This window comes from Myiozetetes cayanensis, unplaced genomic scaffold (genome assembly GCF_022539395.1).
Source record: "Myiozetetes cayanensis isolate MyiCay16 unplaced genomic scaffold, myiCay2020 scf18, whole genome shotgun sequence".
Lineage (NCBI taxonomy): Eukaryota > Metazoa > Chordata > Aves > Passeriformes > Tyrannidae > Myiozetetes > Myiozetetes cayanensis.
The window spans coordinates 11917577-11938105 of record NW_026087389.1 but is presented as its reverse complement, the minus strand read 5'-3'; the positions used below and the strand labels follow the sequence as shown (position 1 = coordinate 11938105).

General features: G+C 49.2%; 1 protein-coding gene across 1 annotated transcript; it reads left to right on the top strand.

Annotated features, from left to right (window-relative positions):
- Positions 1 to 1459: 1459 nt before the first annotated feature.
- Positions 1460 to 20523, top strand: COPG1 (COPI coat complex subunit gamma 1). Its single transcript, XM_050312860.1, has 24 exons — positions 1460 to 1619; positions 4465 to 4517; positions 5301 to 5381; positions 5482 to 5553; positions 6091 to 6170; positions 7010 to 7085; positions 7242 to 7334; positions 7662 to 7748; positions 7872 to 8029; positions 8635 to 8768; positions 9539 to 9606; positions 10345 to 10533; positions 11005 to 11100; positions 12477 to 12720; positions 13094 to 13169; positions 13500 to 13603; positions 13706 to 13831; positions 14211 to 14279; positions 14643 to 14785; positions 15915 to 16086; positions 17061 to 17158; positions 18532 to 18670; positions 19565 to 19663; positions 20240 to 20523. The coding sequence occupies exons 1-24, from the start codon at positions 1583 to 1585 to the stop codon at positions 20368 to 20370; spliced, it is 2625 nt and encodes an 874-aa protein (XP_050168817.1). The 5' UTR covers positions 1460 to 1582; the 3' UTR covers positions 20371 to 20523.
- Positions 20524 to 20529: the final 6 nt, after the last annotated feature.

Genomic DNA, 20529 nt, shown 5'->3' with positions numbered 1-20529 from the left:
ATGTCTCCAGAGGGGCTGCATCCAGCCAGGCAGCTTTTCCTGTGTGCTGCTTCTCTCTGGGTGACTGCAGCACACAAAACCTTCCATGAAGCTTGGTTGAGCCTTGGAGCCTGAGTTGGTGAGCGTGCACAATAAAACACGGCATCAAATGCAACTTGTTTTGGTTTATACTGGTTCTGCACCCCTTTACACCCCCATTTTGTGATCCCTTTCACCAGAGCTGCAGCAAGGGCATGTTTTGGGCCAGGTCCAGCACAGGAGCTCATTAAACTCCAACTGAGGGGTGTCAGCAGCACCAGCAGCGGGGCCAGCCCCTGGCCTAGTTAGCTTAGAGCAGCTCTGGGCCAACAGGGACGTTGTGTTGTGCCACCGGAGCCGCCGTCTTCGGCACAGCTGGGAGATAAGAGCAGCACAGAGCAGAGTGCGGCCGCCCCGTGCAAAGTACAGGGTGGTGCAGGCAAGGCAGAGGCCGGGGGACACCTGTTGGGTGGCCGCTGGAGCTGGTGGGGGACACGGCCATGCTCTTCGAGGAGTACCTGGTGCAGGGTGAGTGAGCCCTTTGGCCTTGGAGCGGACGCTGGCTTTGGAAAGGGGGCCCAAGCAACTCAGCTGACCCCACATTCCTTGGGAGGGACGTATCTCGGTAGCTGGTGAAGGGATGTGCCAGCTGATGGTGGGTTGGGGTGACGTTGTGAGGTGGCCAACAGGTCCTTTGTCGTCCCTACCTGCCCCGGGGCCTCAGGGGATGCCTGGGCAGTGGTGGCCCTTGGGGACACCCCACGGCAGCAGGTGGGTGCCCCAGGGCTAGGCCTTTGGTTTCTGGGTGCAGGGTAGAGGATGCCAGTAGCAGTGGGGACGGGGGCCCAGGAGGTGCTTCCAGAGGCAGTGCATCCCAGCAGGATGCTCCAGGGCAGGCAGCCCGGGTGACAACTGCCCATCCCGAGAAGGGGGTTCCCCTCTACCACCCCCAACTTGCCGCCTGGGGTGCTGAGCCCCTGACAGGATCTCCTTCCCATGTCCTGCCCCAGCGCCCCATGTCTCCCGTCCCCAACCCCAGTTTCCCCCGCGCTCCAACCCCCTCTGTTCCCAGTGTCCCTTCACCTGCCCAGTGCCCCGCTCCGCCCTTCCCCTGCCCAGTGTCTCCCCAAGGATCCCGGTGGCCCCCTCCCCAGTACCAGTGTCTCCTACCAGTGCCTCTGCCCCAGGCCCAGTCCCGCAGTGTATCCCCCCTGCACTCCCAGTGCCCCCAGTACTCCCAGTACAGCTCCACATCCAGAGCTGCCCCCGTGCCCCCCGGCCCAGCCCCGCCTCTCCGCCAATCACACCGCGCCCTTGCCGCTCGGTCCCGCCCCTTTCCCTGTCAATCAAGCCCCAGCGCCCCGCCCCTCCCGCCCGCTGAGGCGAGACACGTCGGGGGGCGGGTTGGCGCGTGCGCAGTGCGGGCGGCGCGGCGGCAGTGACAGCCTGGCAGGAAGGGGCGGTGCCCGGGCCGGGACCGGGATATCGGGATCGGGACCGGGAGCGGGACCGGGATCGGGACCACCACTGTCACGGTGCGGGAGGGCCGCAGCGAGGCAGCACCATGCTGAAGAAGTTCGACAAGAAGGACGAGGAGTCTGGTGAGGGGAGGCCGGGGGCGCTGTGAGCAGGGAGAGCCCTCCGTGGATACGGGATGGGACTATGAGGGGACACCCCTCCTGTGGGCATGGGGGGGGCTGTGAGGGGAGGGACCCGCCTGTGGCTGCCGAGGGCATAAGTGGCGGGGGAACCCCTCCTTGGGTGCAAGGGGGGCTGTGAGGCGGGAGCCCTCCTGTGAGCAGTGGGGGGAGCTGTGCGGGGAGACCCCCACGAGAGCTTGGCGCAGTGGGAAACACCGTGGGAGCACCGTGGGAGCACTGGAACTAGTCTGCTGCCGTCTCCTCACAGCTGCAGTGGGAGGCTAAACTGGTTGCATTGGCACAGCACGCCGGGGTTACCCGGCCGCGTCACCAGATACAGGGTCTGAGAGTAAATATTGAGCACATTAGCTCTGTTCACGGTCGCCCAGCTCTCAAACCAGGTGCTAAAGCCAGGCAGAATCCTATTCGTAGTTTCTGACACTTTTTCTGAAACACATGGTCTGCTCTTCCAATGCAATCACTGCAACTTTGAGTGGATCAGGGAAAGCTGAGACCACCAAAGCAACATGAAGTGATTGCTTGACCTTTCAGAACTTTAGGGTGAGTAGTAAGGAAAAGTCTGATATTTTCTGTGGTCTGTAGTTCAGGTGGAACTGATGCTAAAGACAGTGGTTACTTTCATGGTTGTGCCGTCTTTTTCATCTTCCTGTGAAGCTTTCTGTGCAGATTGCTCTGCATAACAAATCAGCTCGTCCTGCAGCTAATTGATTCAGTGTAAATCTTGGTGATGGTTCTGCGTGACTCTGCTTGCTTTTTATTTTAACATGCATTAAATGCTTTGCCCTTGTTTCCCTCGTCCAAAGCCTCCAGTGACATCTTGATAAGCAGAGAATTTAGTGAGGCAACTCTTGGGGGGGAATTGCTCTTGACTTTCCTTTTGGGAGGTATTCTTCATTTGCACCTGCCACACTCTTCAAGGTACTGACGTTACCTATGGCCAAGGCTGGCAGGAGATGCACTTCCTTGTATTATGGTGAAGAGTCTTGTTGGCTTTGTTCATACCAGGAGCTCACAGAACCCTCCTTTCTTCTTTCTGCCACTGCTGCTTGTGGCTTCACAGCAGTTTTGATTTTCTATTGCATTTAATTCTTATCCTGTTGCTTCTGTCTCGAATGAAGGCTCTTAGCATTTACTGTGCCTGCCTTTCTCCTGTGGACTCTGTCTGTGTCCAAAATGTATATCCTGAGTGCTTGCTGTTCTCAGTATTAGGTGGAGTGCATCATCCCTGGATTTACAGGCCTTGCATTCTCATTCTCTCCACGTAAAGGCTAACAGGACAGTCTTTGTTGAGATGAGTGTATCCACTTAATTGCTTCTGTATGTTTGCTTTCCGTGGATAGTTTAGCTAGCCTGGGATGAGCTGCTTGTGCTCAGCAATGCGCTTTGACATGTTATTTTGGGCATAAAATTGTTCGGAGATCCTTGCTCCGCCAGTGACTGTCTCTACAAATTGAAACAAATTGTTGCTGGTCCTCCAATAGTAGGAGCTTCCTGAACACACAGCCTCTGCCCTCCCTGCATCTTTCTCCTTCTCTATGGAAGAATAGTTCGGCACAAGGTGCTGTGAGGAGTGAGACCTCATGTACGATGTATTTCGAGATCCTTAGTGCTGTGAAAGATGAAGAGCTGATGCTGTGGCTGATTGTTTCTGGCTGATTTAGAGACTGTGGGAATACTGTGCTGCTGGGCAGGTTTTTCAGAACACATTCACGTGCTCATACTAGAACTGTTTCATGCTCACACTAGAGGTGGTTTTGCTCTTTTCTCTTGTTTTCTTCTCTTCTCACATAAACTCTGTGCTTTGTTCAGCCACCTCCTGCCTTTGCAAACTTCTCCTGAGCCAGAGGAGGGCAGTTTATGAACCAGGAAGGAGCTGGAGTGCAGATGTGTTTGCTTTTGGGTGTAAGGCTGACTCTAGCCAGGGCTCCTGGCACCAGCCTAGGATGCCTCAAGCCTGGGTCAGTTCGGATTTGGCCCTGGGAGATGTTCTCTCTGGCAGATCAGGCTTTGGAACAAGCACTGGATCAGCCATGAAAATGGCTGGGTTTTGTCCCAGGGCCAGGCTGAACACAGGTACTAATTAAAACCTGCTTATCAATAACTGGCAGCTTTTGAAAAGCTGTAGCTCAAAAATGCTTGAGAGGCAAGCTAATCGAGGCCATGCAGAATGATAGTGCTTTTCCCTCTGATTATTTTGTCTGTAATTGGTGAGGGTTTTAATTATTTAGTATAATTTATTTTGTTAAGTGGAACAATGAAAGTTACTCTGTGTCCAGTGTATCTAGTCCACTGCTTTGTTATCTTAATTAGTGATAGAGCCAAAAATACTTTACTGGTGGATTCCTGATTGGTTTATATGGAGGCATAAAATGCTCCTGACTCACCAGTCTGGCAAGCAATACCTCTTTTTGTATAAGCTTTTGTTTCTAGGCCTGTCTTATTGATGCTCTAAGTGTCAGCAAGCTCCCAGCCCAGGGCTGGAAATAGGTCTTTGGGGATATAGTGGAGCACAGTTATTTTACAGCTAATCAGTCTACCTTGGCTCAAAGTCAGTTACTTCTGGAGGGGATGACAGATTGAAGAATGTCCTGTCTGCTCAGGCTTCCCTGACTGCCATGAAGGCATCTAATTAATATTACTTAAAGAGGGAGCTCTGGTTTGTTGGTGCTCATGGAAAAAAATCAACCCAAAATGCTCAGTCTGTTTTTAAAGTATGGGCGTGGTTAGAAAGTTGCTTCCCCATAGCACGATCCTTGGAGAGATTTTTACTCTCTTTATTTTGCAGGTGGGAATTCCAACCCATTCCAGCACCTGGAGAAGAGTGCAGTCTTGCAAGAGGTAAATCCTCAGACAGTCTCTGTACCCGCTTCTGGATCGAGTGTCTCCCTCTCTTGAGTAGGTCACTGGAGAACTTCAGCAAGGAAGTGGGGGTTTGTTACAGTCCTGCTAGCTCTGAAAGAAATGGACAACAGTTCTTATTTTGTTATTTGGACAGAGGAAGGGAGAAGGTTGAAATAGTCTCTGTAATGAATCAAAGACTGTGAACTGTAAATGGTAATAAAAGGATATATTATGTAATATCTGGGAAAACTCACTCTAAAACAGGAAGTATGGGAAATAGGCCTTGAACACCCCAAAAGTCATGCGGATGACAAAGTTAATGAGTGGGGTGTGAGTGGTTATTGAATAGTCTATGAATTCCCTCTGAAAAAATGTCTTTCTGTTCAAGAGCAGGTGAATGTCTCTACCCCAGACCCTGTTGTTTGAGCATTCTCTGTTTGCTTGTGATGTTGTGAATGGTGTTGGCTCCCAAGCTCCTGTTTGTCTGTCAGAAGAGAAGTGTTTCAACTAGCACAAAATCCAGACTTGTGTGGGTGAAAGTGTCAGGAGGATTTAGCCTTTAAACCTTTATTGCACTTGGATTTGCAATCCCAGACTGCAGAACCCGCTGTTTAAAAGAGTTCCAAGTTTAACAGGAATTAAGGGGAAACCTGATCCAAAGTCACTGAGGATCTTGCCATACCTCACTCACAATGTGTTGTTTGTATCAGTGTCCAAGACCAGGACAGTGTTTACAAGGGGGTGTTGGTGTCAGCATCCTGGTCTGTGCTTTGTTTCCAGGCTCGAGTGTTTAATGAGACACCCATAAACCCACGAAAATGTGCTCATATCCTCACCAAGATCCTGTATCTCATAAACCAGGTAAGAGAGAAAAAATGTACACATATACAGACATGTGCATCAGGCCCAAAGCTGGTTGTGATAGCTGGGATTAACTTCCTTCCTTCCAAACATCTTCTAGGGGGAGCACTTTGGTGTCATGGAAGCTACCGAATCCTTCTTTGCTATGACGAAGCTGTTTCAGTCCAATGATGTAAGTCTGCTTGTTGTTTTCTGTATTTACCTGGTGGGACAAGTTGTCTCTTGAGATGTGCATTTTTATACACAGCTTTTCTGCCCTGTCTGGAGGTACCTGATCTGAGCAGTAGTACTGTCACTAGTTGTCCCCCAAACCACAAGGCATTAAAATCATGAGACCAGTGTAGAAATCCCCAGACTCAGGAATACAAATAGCTTGCTTTCTTGCTTTTAAAGTAACACAGTGCTTTCTGCTAATGGTTTCAAGCTTTTCTCCTTGTTCATGTGAATGACAAGTGGAAAATGAAACTGTAGATCCAGCTAAGTGGTATCTCTATGGCTTCACCCTAAGACTGAGGGATTTAGAAGAGGAAGAGGTGTTTTGTTAATCAATATGGGTTTTGTACATCTTTTACACTTGGGGAATGGGGCTCTCTGAAGGTATCAGGTTCTTGTGATCTTTGCAATAAAATTATGCAAGCAGGGAAAACTGAGATCCCTTCCTATCTGGGATCATCTCAGCTGATGTCTTTCTTCCCTCTTTCCCTGTCAGCCAAATCTCCGCAGGATGTGTTACCTGACTATCAAAGAGATGTCTTCAATTGCAGAAGATGTGATCATTGTTACCAGCAGGTCAGTCACTTCACTTCTGTTACTGTTATATTGACATGCCCTCCAGCAATGTCTGTCCAACCTCTTGGAGATGACTGTAGTCCCTAAGGAGGGTGAGCTTATATAGGGAATGACCTTGGTGAGGAAAAACTTTTCCTTTATAAAAGATCATTAAAATACAGACACTGGACTCATAGTGATATATGTGAAATATGCTGTGCCCCCATATCCTATGCCCATGGGTGTTTGGATTGTCTCTTTTGGTTACATGATATGGCAGCACTGCTGTTTTTTCCCCTTTTGCAAAAGGCTGTTTCATTAACTCCTGTCTGAATGCCTCAAAGCTTTTTGAAGAATTCTGGCATAAATCCCAAGGCTTTCAACAGGTAGACAAGGATTTACTGCTCCTGTAGCAGCCCAGAATGCGACTTCGCCAGGGAACAAAATTCCCTATGTGATTCATTCCTGAATTGCTGATCATCCCACTGAAATGCCCTGTGGGGAGTCAGGAGCCTGAAGGTATAGGGTCTGCTGAGGGCTCATCGATTGTCTCACACTGACCAGGACCCTGGGGAAAGGGCAGGAATGAGCAGGAAGGCAAATGCCTCGGGGGGTATGTGTGTGTGTGTGCTCCAGCCTCACTTGGTGAACAGGAGCCTGTGAAGCTGCTGATGGGCTTGGAACTGGGTACTGATCTTTTCCTCCTGCCTGCCCACCATGGTGGGACTTGCCTGAGGCCTGCAGTTGCCTGCTTGGCGTTCAGCTGTGACGCTGGCTGCCTGCTGCTCTGTGTGCACTGTGTGTGCACCTGAGAGCTACTGGCTCAGGAGTGCAGTATTGAGAGCTTCCTGTTTTCCCAGCTTAACCAAAGACATGACTGGGAAGGATGACAATTACCGAGGCCCCGCTGTGAGAGCGCTCTGTCAGATCACTGATGTAAGTGCTGCTTTTCCCTTGGGGCAGCCCTAAACCCTTCACCTTTTCCTACTTCACCCCATCCCACCTTCCACTCTGCTTTTCATGCCTTTGCATCTCCCCTTTCACACTCCTAACAGCTTTTCCATATCATCTCTTGTTTCCCTCTCCCTGCAGAGTACCATGTTGCAGGCCATTGAGCGCTACATGAAGCAGGCAATTGTTGACAAAGTGCCAAGTGTATCCAGCTCTGCTCTCGTGTCTTCCTTGGTATGTACTCCCTGTAGCACAGGCCTGAAGCCCTATTAAGCTGAAAAATCATCTGTGGTGGGACTGGACACCTTGAGAGTTTCAGAGTTTCCTTGTTGCTATTCCTGTCTTTGTGAAGCGAGGGAGTGGTGCTGACTTTGTGAGAGATCGTGGACCTCTTGAGGCCACAACTGTCATGTCCAGGTCTCTGTGTGCTGATCCCTTGCTCTTTTATAAGTTGCTGCTGCCAGCACCCTCATGGGGAAGGCTCATTGTTTCTTATTATGAGCTGCAATTCCCAAAGATTCCTTACCTCATGGGTTGTCTGTGGCTTTATCTTCCCTCCAGCACTTGCTGAAGACCAGTTACGATGTGGTGAAACGCTGGGTGAACGAGGCTCAGGAGGCAGCTTCCAGTGACAATATCATGGTGCAGGTAGGAAACACAGGGAATAGCCAGCAGCAGCTGGGAGTGGAGCAAGCTGCTAGAGCTCAGCTAGCCACCTCTGGGCAGCAGAGGGGACAGAAAAGGTTTGTGACATTCTGTCTCCCTGCACAGTACCACGCTCTGGGCTTGCTCTACCATGTGCGGAAGAACGACCGCCTGGCAGTCAACAAGATGCTCAGCAAGTTCACGCGCCACGGCCTCAAGTCCCCGTTTGCCTACTGCATGATGATCCGAATAGCCAGCAAGCTGCTGGAGGAGGAGGCTGGCAGGTGAGGGGGCTCCTTTGCCCTGCTGGAATAATTTCCTCAGGTCCTGCTTCCATCTCCTCTTGTAGGCTCCCTTGCCATTTCATTACTTCTGTCTTTGAAGAGCAGCATGCAGGTTCTGTCCTCCTATTGTTGGGTCAAAAAGCAGAGAAAATACAGGATGCTTTCATTGCTTTGAGATGGCTTCTGTGAGTCTTGTCTGTGTGTTTGCACATTGAATGCTTTCTTGTTTCTCTGGACTGTTTTGCACAGCTGTTCTTTATGGAGATATTCTACTTAATTTTCTCTTCTGTAATTACTTGTTGACCATGTATCCAGTGTGGCTTCCTGGATAAGAGTTGTGGTGTGTACAGTCAGTTCTCAGTGTGTGAGGGTGAAGGGAGATTCCCTTTAGTAGGGTAGAGGGTGTCTTCTCAGAGGGCAGCCTGACTTTCAAGCAAGCTGGAAGTACAGTATAGTGACCACTGCAAAATCTGGGGACAAAGTGGGTTTAGGGCTGCTTTTACCTTTCTGCAGTTATGGTACCTGCCTGTTTCTGCTGCTGAATTCTTCATTTCTGTTGGTACCTTTGCTCTAATTCATTCTTGTGGGGTTTTTTTATCCCTTAGCCGTGATAGCCCCCTGTTTGATTTCATCGAGAGCTGTCTAAGGAACAAGCATGAGATGGTGGTGTATGAAGCTGCATCTGCCATCGTTAACCTGCCCAACTGCACTGCCAAGGAGCTGGCTCCTGCTGTCTCAGGTAAGGGTGGTGCTCCTGGCCATGGAATTATGAGGCCTGCAGTAGGAACACCTGCTGATTGCCCCAAGAAACAAGGACCTTGTGTAGTTTCAGGCTTGTAATGCTGCTGTGCTCTTTGTTGCTTTATGCTGCTGCTGAGAGCCTGTGGTGTGTGTGAATAGCTTTGCTCCTATATAAAGGTATTTCCTGGTGTGTTCAAGTGCAGGTTACTAGAGGGGTGTCTTTTTTTTTTTCTGTGTAACAGGGCTGAATTATAACTGATAAATGTCCCTGCTTTAGGCTGACTGTAACTGTGCAAGAAGCCAAGGTGTTGGGGTCCTGCCTTAACAGCTCAGTCCAGTCCAAAGGCTGTCCTGAACTGGGACTCTTGGCAAGGAGGTTGTACATCACCTCTCTGCACTGGGAGGGTGCCCTTCATGGGCCAGCTCTGGGAAAGGAGCAGGGTTTGCATGAAATGGAGAACAGCAGTTCAAATTGACTTAATAGGAAAGGTGACAAAGTGATGAAATTGGCTTTCACGAGGAACGAAGGACAGCAGCACCGTGCAAAAAGAAGGAGGTGGATAAGAGCTAGTTGTCAGCAGGGATGTGTGGCAAAGCAGACAACAAGAAGGGAGGAAGGTGGTAAATTCACAGTTGCTTCTTAAGCATGCTTCTAGTTACCTTGTGCTTGCAGCTGTCTCTTTTCACTGAAGCTTTTCTCTACGTATGAAACCTTCTCAATAATAGAGTGCCCAAATGTCTGCCTTTGTTGTTTTTCCCACCTTGCAGTTCTGCAGCTGTTCTGCAGCTCCCCGAAGGCAGCACTGAGATATGCAGCCGTCCGTACCCTCAACAAGGTAGGGGCCAGTCCCTTGGGAGCTCCCACAGTGCCTTGTGTAGGGAGGTGCAGACTTCAGAAGAAAACAGGGCCAGATTATGTGATGATTTTGTGTGAATAACCTCTACTCTGTGGCTACAGCCTTACATCTCATTGCTTTCTGAGTGGAATAAAACCTCAAAGAACACTCTACAGAAGAGAGAAAAAACCAAACCAATAATTTTTACAGGTCTCTTAGAGTGTCGTTGCTCTTGGTGTTACTGCTTTCACTTCTGAGCTTCCCATAGTGAAGAAGCTCCTTGTAAAACAAGGATCAAACCTTGATGCTGCTTCTTGCCTGCTTCATGGCAGTCTTTGCTTTTCCCTTCACCTTACAAAGTCTTTAAAGGAAAAAGAGAATGTCAGTGTCTGGTAACTGCTGTGCTTCCACCCACAGAGGTATTTTGCCCAGCTAGTCTGGCTGAATTTTTGTTGGGAGTTCGTAGCTTTCTTTTCGTTCTATGTGGAGGAGAATGAGAGAGCTAAAAATAGTAAAAGATTGTTTATTTTACTACTGCTTCTCTTCCAGCAAGGGGTGGAATTCTGCAGGAAATGAGAGCTTGTTACCTTAGCTCCAGATTAGCTGTTTGTCTGAGATGCCCCTCGTGTACAGTCTACACCATTTATTTCTATAGGAAGGGACGGAGTTGTGGTGGGTTTTGCCAGCTGGGCCTTTTGCATCTATTGACTTATTTTCATTATTCCTCTTCTGCTGTAGGTGGCCATGAAGCACCCCTCTGCTGTAACTGCCTGTAATCTGGACCTGGAGAACCTTGTGACAGACTCCAACCGCAGCATCGCCACCCTGGCCATCACCACGCTGCTGAAAACTGGCAGTGAGAGCAGCATTGACCGGCTCATGAAACAGATCTCCTCCTTCATGTCAGAAATCTCAGATGAGTTCAAGGTAAGGAAGTGGGAGGAGGAGGGACACCCAGGCTCCTGAAGAAGCCCCATGGTCTTTGCCCATGTTTGTGTGTGCACTCTGAAACCTGCATGGAACTGCTTCCAGCAGTTGGACCATGGAATACTTGCAGGGAAGAGAAATAAATTGAAGCTATTGGCCTAAGCTCTATGCTTTGGTTGTACAGCACCTAGCTCCAAAGTCACATGCTCTTTTCTGGGGAGATGCCTTTTGAGAATCAAATCTCTTCCTTCTTTCCAGTCGGTGTGGGTTTTTTTTCAGGGCTAACTCATGCATAAAGATCAGTCTTTTCCAGTTCCTAGGATTGTACCTCCTGGAACTGCATTTGTTGGATAACTAAAGACAAAATCGTGGTTTCCAGGCCAGGGACCAGCACAAAGTTGACACAATTCAGATAGTTTTTCCTGCCTCGTGAAACAGAATTGTTTTTTAGTCGCTGCCCTCTTCCCCCAGGTGGTGGTGGTGCAGGCCATCAACGCGCTGTGTCAGAAGTACCCTCGCAAACACGCTGTCCTCATGAACTTTCTCTTCACCATGCTTCGGGAAGAGGTAAGTTTGCAGGACAACCATGTGTTCCTTGTTTGTGTGCATGAACCGTGGCCCTTGTGAGACTCACGCTTTTGCTGATAATGCTGTGCAGTAAGAGCCTCTCTGTAAAAGGTTTGCAGTCTAACTGCAGATATGCCCAGCTGTGCACGATAGTTATAAGCATATTGACAGGCGTATTTTTAGTGTGATTTTCATTCTTTGATTATTTTTTTTTCTGGGAGTTTATTAACTCTCAAAGCAAATGCAGGCAACAGCAGATCTGTTGGCAGTCCATGTGTGTTTCACATTTGAACCAGCTTTCTTTTATACTTTGACAGCAAATTCCAAGACAGTTTTGTCATTGTACACAAAGATTCAGTAACAACCTATTGATGACAGGAGACCACGTTTGTTCTGGTATCTGTGCTGTGGCAGTGAAGGGATCACGAGTACCTGTACCCATTCTCTGCATTCAGTCGGACAAAAATGGCAGAAAGAAGCTTTACAGAGGTTTGCTGAGGCCATTTCTAAATGAGCAAACATGCCTGCAACACAGCTGGCACCGCTGCTTGCTCTGACATCACTTTCTGCCAGTTACGGCCTCTCTATTGGGAACAAACCAGAGCATCTCGTTTTGCTCCTGTGAAAAATGGACCATTCTCCTTTCCCAGATTTTCTGTGGGTGGATGGTATCGCTTTGAATGTGGTTTTGTACTTCAAACCATTCTGTTTTAAAGCTTTTTTAATCCAAAGTAGCTCTGGAAAGATCCAAATGCCCGGCACTGTGCATGTAATTGGCAAAGGATGGCGTGCGGTTTAATCCCCTGGTGTGTATTGAGGACACTTGTAAATAATGTCTGAAGAGAACCAAGCGTTACTGGCATGTCAGGTTATGGGCTGTACCTGGGGACGTATTGATTGTCTGTCATCCCACACTAATGGGGCTATCTGCTGCATCCTGCTGTGGCAGATATGATCCTTCATATATTTCTCTTGTGATTCATCCTCAGATGTCTGGTGCTAAAGGGGAGAGGGTTGGGTTTTTTCTCCTCCCATATGGCTGTTTTTAAGCACTAATTCTAGCAGCAGAGGATTTTGAAGGAGATATAAACTCTTCAGGCAGATGGATTCTTTTACCCTCTTTAGGACTTGGGGGATTTTTTCTTCACTGCAGCCATTCTGAAGGCAGCTGGCAAGAGAGCCTGAATATTAGCTGGCCCTCTGGGTGTAAAGAGGATCAAAAGTGGGGGCAACATTACTGCCCTTCTCCTTTAGAACACAGATTAAAAGCATTGAGTGTGAGTGACCTTTTCAAAGGAATTTTTTTCCTGTCTGGCTAGCTCAGTCTCTAAAATACTTTGAGATTTCCAGCTGAGCAGTTCCCTTTTGCTCCTTAGGGTGGCTTTGAATACAAGAGGGCCATCGTGGACTGCATCATCAGCATCATTGAGGAGAACTCGGAGAGCAAAGAGACGGGCCTGTCTCACCTATGCGAATTCATCGAGGACTGCGAGTTCACTGTGCTGGCCACACGAATCCTCCACCTCTTGGGGCAGGAAGGGCCCAAAACCAACAACCCCTCCAAATACATTCGCTTCATCTACAACAGGGTTGTTCTGGAGCATGAAGAAGTCCGGGCAGGTAAGGGACAGACCTGCAAAGCTGCCTGCCCTGTGACAGATCTTCAGGGAACTATAGTGTAGGAACACCTCTGCCTTTGAGGGTTGTGATTTGCTCTAGGCCTTAGCAGATCTTTTACACAGCAAAGATCCTGCACTAGTACTGATGGAAGAGGTGGCCTGCAGCTGAGAAATGGGAAGGGATATGCACTGGCTCTGAAACTAGACAGATATTTGCAGGCACTCTGCTGTAATACCTCTGCCTCTTTCTAGTCACAGAAATGCTTTACTAATGTAGCATCTCTGATATGGCATTTGATCAAGGCCAAGAAATGGAGGAAACTTCATCTGATTTCTTTGCTTTGTAATTCTGTTTCCATGACTTTTGCTTACAGGTGCTGTAAGTGCCCTGGCCAAGTTTGGAGCCCAGAACGAGGAGATGTTACCCAGTATCCTGGTTTTACTGAAAAGGTCAGTTGTACCTCAGAGTTTCTCAGCATTCTAGGTGAAAAACCCTGTTTGCATGAGATCTTGTTAGCATCCCCATGCACGTCTAGTCTCTTCTGGCTGTGGATCTGAGAAGGTGCAGCCTGTACCTGGGATCCTGTGATGGGATCACACTGCATTCAGCACCACATGGTGGACAGAAGCCATGTGTGGCAGATTACTGCTTTTCTAATACAGTTACTAGTAGATTGCTGGTTCCCTTCTGTGGCATGTCCTTTCTGGCCCTGTGAAGTGGCTTGGTCACCTGGATTTATTCACATGGACTCTGAAGAAATTTTTGCACTTTCTTCTCAGGTGTGTGATGGATGATGACAACGAAGTGAGGGACAGAGCCACCTTCTACCTGAACGTTCTGGAGCAGAAGCAGAAAGCCCTCAACGCTGGTTACATCCTGAATGGTACTACAGGAAGGCCTAAAAACAAGTCTGCGCCTCTTTCCTGGTTTAACAAGAGTTAAATGCATTATTGTGGTTTCACTGCCCTGTCCCTTCCATCCCCAGGTTTGACGGTTTCCATCCCTGGCCTGGAGAGGGCTCTGCATCAGTACACCCTGGAGCCCTCCGAGAAGCCTTTTGACTTGAAATCCGTTCCTTTGGCAACAGCTCCTATCATTGAGCAAAGAGCAGGTGAGGAACAGTCCCCTGGATGCTAGTGATTCCCTGCACTGAGCTTGCTGGGGATTTCTGAGCTCCATCCTATTTGAATTTTGTGGGATTACTCCTGTAAAGACTAAGACCAGCAAATCTGGCTGCTCCCACATTAGTGTTTCAGTTTAGTCCAGCTGCTAATAATAGTAGTAGCTGGCAATCCTCATTGTAGCTGCTGCAGTTCTAAAGGTGTTTAGGAAGCCAAATACAGGGGTCTAGTCTATATCAAGATGAGAAATGAGCTCCCTTCCCTTAGTCAAATCATTCTCCAGACACTGATCTGTTTCTAGCTACTTCTTGTTCTTCACCTTCAAATCTTGTGGGTTTGTTTTTGTATGTTTGGTTCTTTCTTTTGCAGAAAATGCCCCTGCTGCTGTAGTGAAACAGCCAGAGAAGGTGGCAGCAACACGGCAAGAAATATTCCAAGGTAAACTGATGCAAGGCTTCTCCTGTGGCCATGTGTGAGAACTCTGCAGCCACCTCTTGCTGAGCCTGCCATAGCCCCTCTGGCTTTCTCTCATCTTCTTGCAGGGAGTGACACAGGCTCCCATCTTAAGATGAGCTGTTCACTCCTGGAGGGTGGAGGTGCCTGCAGTCCTGTTCATTCTACCTTATGGTAGATGTGGGCAAAGTATGGCTCTGCCTTTAATTTTAAAAGTCACCAGGGAACGTTTATGAGTATTTGATGGATAGTTCCTTGCTGTAGCAGCTTCTGGCAGCTGAAACGAGGGCTTTGAATCTGCTGACACCTTCCTGTGAGGAAGACAATGGTTTGTGTCCTCTGTTTCAGAGCAACTGGGGGCCATCCCAGAGTTTCGGGGACTGGGCCCACTCTTCAAGTCTTCCCCAGAGCCTGTCGCCCTGACAGAGCTGGAGACAGAGTATGTGGTTCGTTGCACCAAGCACACATTTGTCAACCACATGGTGTTCCAGGTGGGTAGCTGTGGGGTGTGGTGCTGAAAACTGTCGGAAAAGAAGCTCCTGACTGGCTAAAATCTCCACTGGAAGAAATATCTCAGGAATATCTGTGTTCAAAGCATGACACTGCAATGAGGAGTCCTTAGTTTCTTATCCATGGCAGCAGAGCCCCCAGAGAAAACTAATAATTTGGGGGCTGGGAGGGAATGTGGCTGAACAGTGCTTACAGGTACAGTCAAAACAAATCCAACAAGCACTAGATGGGGCTGTTCTCACTGAGCATTTGGCAAGGGGAGCTGTGTTCTTCCCTTAGAGTCCCCAGGCACATGGTTTAGGCATCAAAGAGCACAGCTTGGTACATCTGAGAAGCTGAAAAGGATACCTAGGAAAGGGACACTGCGGGGGGGGAGAAGAGCTCTTCATCCTCTGTGTTTAGTTTTAGCCTCTGTAGCACACGTGCTGTTTTCTGTACATCTTGGCCTTGGCTATACATGTGAGGTGTTGGGATTGATGTGTCAGCATCTTTGCCTGGGCCTCGGGGAGTCTGAGGCACGGCGAGTCCTGCGGTAGCTTGTGAACAGCCGTGTTTTGTCCTTTGCCAGCTCCTTCCTCAAAAGCTCAGAACTGCTTACACAGCCCTCGCGGGGGCTGATCTTTGTTTCTGTTGTCCATCCACCAGATGCAATTGCATGAGGTTAAGGGACTTGGCACTGCAGCCGGAACAAAGACTAATCAGAAAGTTCAGACTCGCTGAAAACATAAAGCTTGTTGAAACTTGCTCAAGCTATCCCTAATTTGAGCCATGCAAAGGATTATCTTCCTACCTGCTGTGGGGCACTGTGTCCCTGTAGCATTGGGTGGGATGATGTAGGCAACACAGTACTTGCATTTCCACAGAGCAAAGAGTTAATCCAGGAATGACTGTCCAGGGCATTGGAGGAAAAAGGACTCCCCTTCAGGGTTTTGGTTTCTCCTGTAAAGTTGCTCTGTGATTGCCCAGCTGATAGCAAGGAGCACCGTGGAAACACAAAGAGCTGGGGGTTCACCGAGTGACACCACGCTCCCACTCTGCCTAAGCTGAGTCTGCTATCAGATGAGTAGTGAACAGCTTCAAGCTGTTGCTGCCTTCCTCTTCCCTGTTTAGTTTGATTGCACAAACACCCTGAACGATCAGATCCTGGAGAATGTCACAGTGCAGATGGAGCCAACAGAGGGGTATGAGGTCATTGGCTATGTACCTGCCAAAACCCTGGTGTACAACCAGCCGGGAACCTGCTACACGCTGGTGGCACTGTCTGAAGAGGATCCGACAGCAGGTAAACAGTTTGCACTTTGTTTTTTCCTGTATTGCTCATCCCCACACATTCTACTGTGCATCCTAGCCAGATATTTATAGCCTGTGTGTGGGTGCAGCCCTGAGTGATGCTGAGCATGACTTGTCTCTGCTGTTTGGGGGTTGTCAGGCCTCCCTTCTCCTCTCCTGGTTCCCTTGTACTGTAGCACTGCCGAGTCAGGCTATGAGAGCTGGCAGTTGAGCATTCAGCTCTCTGCTGAGTTGTCTCCCATGCACTCTGGCATGTTCTTTGGCCTCTCTTTATGTTAGATGAGAGGAGGCTGGTACTTATAAAGTGCTGTGAGTCCCCAGATGCTCTGAGAAGCAAAGGAGTATTTCAGACAAACCACTAGAATTTCAGGGATGCCTGTTTGAACTGAACATCTCCCCATTTGCCACTGTCCAGAACATGAACAAGGCCTTACCTGTGCTTTGGTCTCCCTGGTTTGTTCTCTGGCACTGCTCACCTGTGTGTGTTGCTGCTGTTCACTCAGCAGTACCCAGTTTCTAGGGATGAGTCATCGCTTCCTCTCCCAGCTGAGTGGTATTAATCAGCTGCAGCATTGCAGTGCAAGGTGGTTTCATTTCAGAGGCACATGAACCCATCCCTAGATACAGATCTTGCCTCTTCTCAGGATGCTGGTGGGACATGTTTAGTTAGTATTCCCAACACAGCATGAGGATCATCAGTAATAGCACTTGATCTGAGGATTATCGTCTTGTACAACCATCATGAGCCTGTCTTTATCACTGTTTGCTAGCCTTAATATTACAAATAAATACCTTGTGCATGAGAGACAGAAACTGTTGGAGAGCCCTCTCTGGGTTACTGGCTAAGCCTGTGCTGCTGACAGTGACAGGGAGAACCTGGCTGCCCCAAACCTCCCAGCCCCTTCTGCTGCAGGGTTGTGAGGATGTGGTGGTAATGTGGCTTTGCCTTTGTCTCCCTGCCTCCAGTGGCCTGTACCTTCAGCTGCATGATGAAGTTCACTGTCAAGGACTGTGACCCGAACACGGGGGAGACAGACGACGAGGGTTACGAGGATGAGTATGTGGTAAGGAGCTGGGTGTGTACTTGGTCATGGAAACTGCTGTCATTTTGATGGGGTTTGTGATCTGAACTTGGATCCCTGCAAGCAATGATGTGACCACTGACACTGACGTGGGCAGCATCACATGAGGAGAGAGTTCTTGCTGTCTCTGGTATCTGTCCAAGGATGCAGATGGGGGTTCACAGAGCTTGCCTTGTCTCATTTGGAGTATTCTCCTGTTGCTCTCCAGATGGACACCTGAATATGCAGGATATGTAGTTTTGGGGGGCCACGGTGCATCCTCCAGGTTTGGCTGGCTGTGCCCTACAGACTCCAGCAATGACACACTCAGTGTTGCAGAGACAGAGGGCTGTTGGGCATCTTTTGTTCTCCATGGATTGCTCCCGTGGTGGCACAGTTAATTGTCTAGAGGCTTGCCTGGTACAGGGAAGTTGCCATCCTTGTTCTTGTTCTGGAGAAGGTGGGGATCTTCCCTCCCCAGCACTGAGACTACTGAAAGCACCAGTGCTGCAGAAGCACCTCTCTTCCTCAGAGAGAAGGGATGTTGTACGGAGCCTCAGCTTGCCCTGTTAGCTCCAGAGACTGTTTTCTATGCGTTGCCTGTCACTGCTGTGAATCTGATTAGAGGCACTGCTGTGCAGTGAGTCACTGTCTTTCCTGCAGGAGTGGTGAGGGTTTTTCTCAATGGAATATGCAAGGTTAGCCCCTCTCTCAGCTTCCCACCAGTCACCAAGGCATCTGAGTGATATTTAAACAAACTCTTCCATGTGTTTCAACTGGAATCTGGAGGAGATTCTTTCCTGCAGTGATTGCTGAAATGAATGCAGGCTGGTGTCCAGCCAGCTCTGGCACTGCCTGCCCTTCAATATGCACTCTGGAGAGACCAGCCCAGTTCTGCCTTGCACAGGTGTAGTCACAGCAGCAGCTCAGGTACCCCAGTGCCAGTGTTAGGTGATAGCACATGTCTGACAGTGTCTCATTGCACCAACCTACAAAACGATAAGCCAGAAAAGCAAACCACAAGCTTATGTGCATTTCAGGGAAAAATGCTGCATCTGTGTGAGCACAAACAGCTATTTCTAAGCTTTTGGGTTTCCTTCTGCTTTGGCTGTTTGTCCAGTGCTTTGATCTCTGTCAGGCCGAGGGCTGTGCTCAGAGGGGGAACCTGGTTTGTAAGCCCTGGAAATGGCATCACCAGTGCCTTTCTCAGGCCTAGCAGTTGCTCAAACAAGCAGTGTTTGCTCAAGCAAACCAGAAGTGGAAGTGGAGGCAGTCTCCTGCCTTCACCTGATCTCAGAGAATCCAATCTAAGGTTCATTCTGTGAAGAACAGAGTCAAGAACAACCATGTTTCACTTGAACCTCTTCTACCACCAGCTTGAAGACCTGGAGGTAACAGTGGCTGATCACATCCAGCGAGTTCTGAAGCCAAACTTTGGAGCAGCCTGGGATGAAGTGGGTGATGAGTTTGAAAAGGAAGAGACCTTTACTTTATCTGCTATTAAAACCCTTGAAGGTAAGGAAGGGGATGTCTGAGCACAGCAGAGCTCACACTGTTCCCTCCAGCAGGCAGAGCCTGGAGGCCCAGTCTGGCTCACTTTGGAGCTCTGACAGAAAGGCTAATGGGGCAAAACCCTTCATAAGCTTTTCACCACAGCTGTTTAATGTGGAGCTACAGTTACTGTGATAGCAAATAAGCTCAGGTTTCAAAAAACCAAATGAGTGTTCTAGGCCCAGTGGAAACCAGGATTGTGGGAGGCAAGAGAATATCTTGCTTTGCTTTCACAGTTTACCCTCCCAAGCAGACAGACCATAGTTCAGCTGTGGGCTCTCACTGTTCTTCTTGAGGCCAGTAAGAAAAAATGCAAAAAGCAGAAGACATGAGGTTGGTGGGCAGAGTGATAGTGTCAGCCCTCTTTCATCACTTAAAGAGTCCTATTTTTACTGAGAAGCCTGTGAAAACTCAGTGCTTTTGATGCCTTAGCAGGGTGTTCTTCTCCTGTAACCATTTTTGTGCTGCCTTGCACAGCCCCTTGGGGTTTGAAATACCCTCTGTGAGGCCTTTTCAGATTCTTCCTGAAGACCTGTGTCTCCTGCAGGATGTCTTCTTCCTTCTGCAGGCTGTCAGGGCTGTGCAGTTAAGTGCAGCCAGCTGCACTCTCCTGCTGCCCTTTTTTGACTCATTCACCCTCTTCTTTCTGTTGCACCTTTGCTACATCACAGAACTCTCTCGTGCCAGTGGGTTTTCTGTGTGTTGTGGCCTCCAAAACCACCATTCTGACCAATGCTGTGTGTCCTTCAGGACAATGAACATGAACCCTAACACGTTGGAAAGGCTTGAGTCACCTTGAGGTGCCCCCTGTTAAGATACCTGTGACATGGAGCCCCTTTTATTTATTTTTTCTAACAGAGGCAGTTAGCAATATCGTGAAGTTCCTGGGAATGCAGCCCTGTGAGCGGTCGGATAAAGTGCCAGATAACAAGAACTCTCACACACTGTACCTGGCAGGTGAGCTGTGGGGTGAGGTCTCTGCATGAGGAGCATCTCTGGGGGAGGTCACACAGAGCTGCCTGTTGAAAAGTGGGGCAGGAGTTTCTGATGGAACCCACTGCACTCCAGGTTGGATTTGGAGGCTTCTGCCTGCCATGGGTTCTGTCTCTGCAGTGTAGAGCAGCTGGTGTTGGGATCAGGGAGGGTGCTGTCATGGGGCAACGTTGGATCAGCCCCAGGTTGAGCTGGGTGGAATTTACTGTCTTCATGATCTGTGGCATCCTGGTTTGGAACTAGTCTGTGGCAGGAAATAGAGCAGCCTTGCCCAGCAAAACCAATCAGTACTGGAGCTCTTGGTTGAGTGCCTGGATCTCTTCTCACCTGGAGTTTATTTTGCACTTTGCTTTCATGAGTTTTACAGTAGCAGGAGTCCCAGGTATGTTATAATGAATGGGAATAATGCTGCTTGAGGGTCTCTCCTCGCCCAGTGCTGGGCTTTGCCAGGCTACCTGTGGGAAAGCTGCCCGTGCCAAGCAGTAGCGCTCATTTTTAGCCTGCAGCGACCTCACCCCTTCCTTCCCCTCTCCTTTCCAGGTGTGTTCCGGGGTGGCCATGACCTCCTGGTGCGGTCTCGTCTGGTCCTGACCGACACGGTGACGATGCAGGTGACGGCCCGCAGCGGGGAGGAGCTGCCCGTGGATGTGATCATGGCCTCCGTCGGATAAACCCCTTTCAGGACTGCCCTGACTCCGAGCCCCCGCGGGCAACGCTTCTTTCTCTGGCAGCAGAATAGAAATCCCGGTCACTAGAGCAGCTTTTGTGTTCTCTGCAGTACACCTGTACTTGGGGCTCTGTCTATAAAACCACCATGTTTTTAAGCTCTG

Bases quoted from the DNA above. Each gene is read 5' to 3' on its own strand.
- COPG1 (XM_050312860.1), top strand. From the start codon at position 1,583: ATGCTGAAGAAGTTCGACAAGAAGGACGAGGAGTCTG. The intron at 8,030-8,634 runs GTGAGGGGGCTC...TTTATCCCTTAG, and splicing joins CTGGAGGAGGAGGCTGGCAG to CCGTGATAGCCCCCTGTTTG. The intron at 11,101-12,476 runs GTAAGTTTGCAG...TTTGCTCCTTAG, and splicing joins TCACCATGCTTCGGGAAGAG to GGTGGCTTTGAATACAAGAG.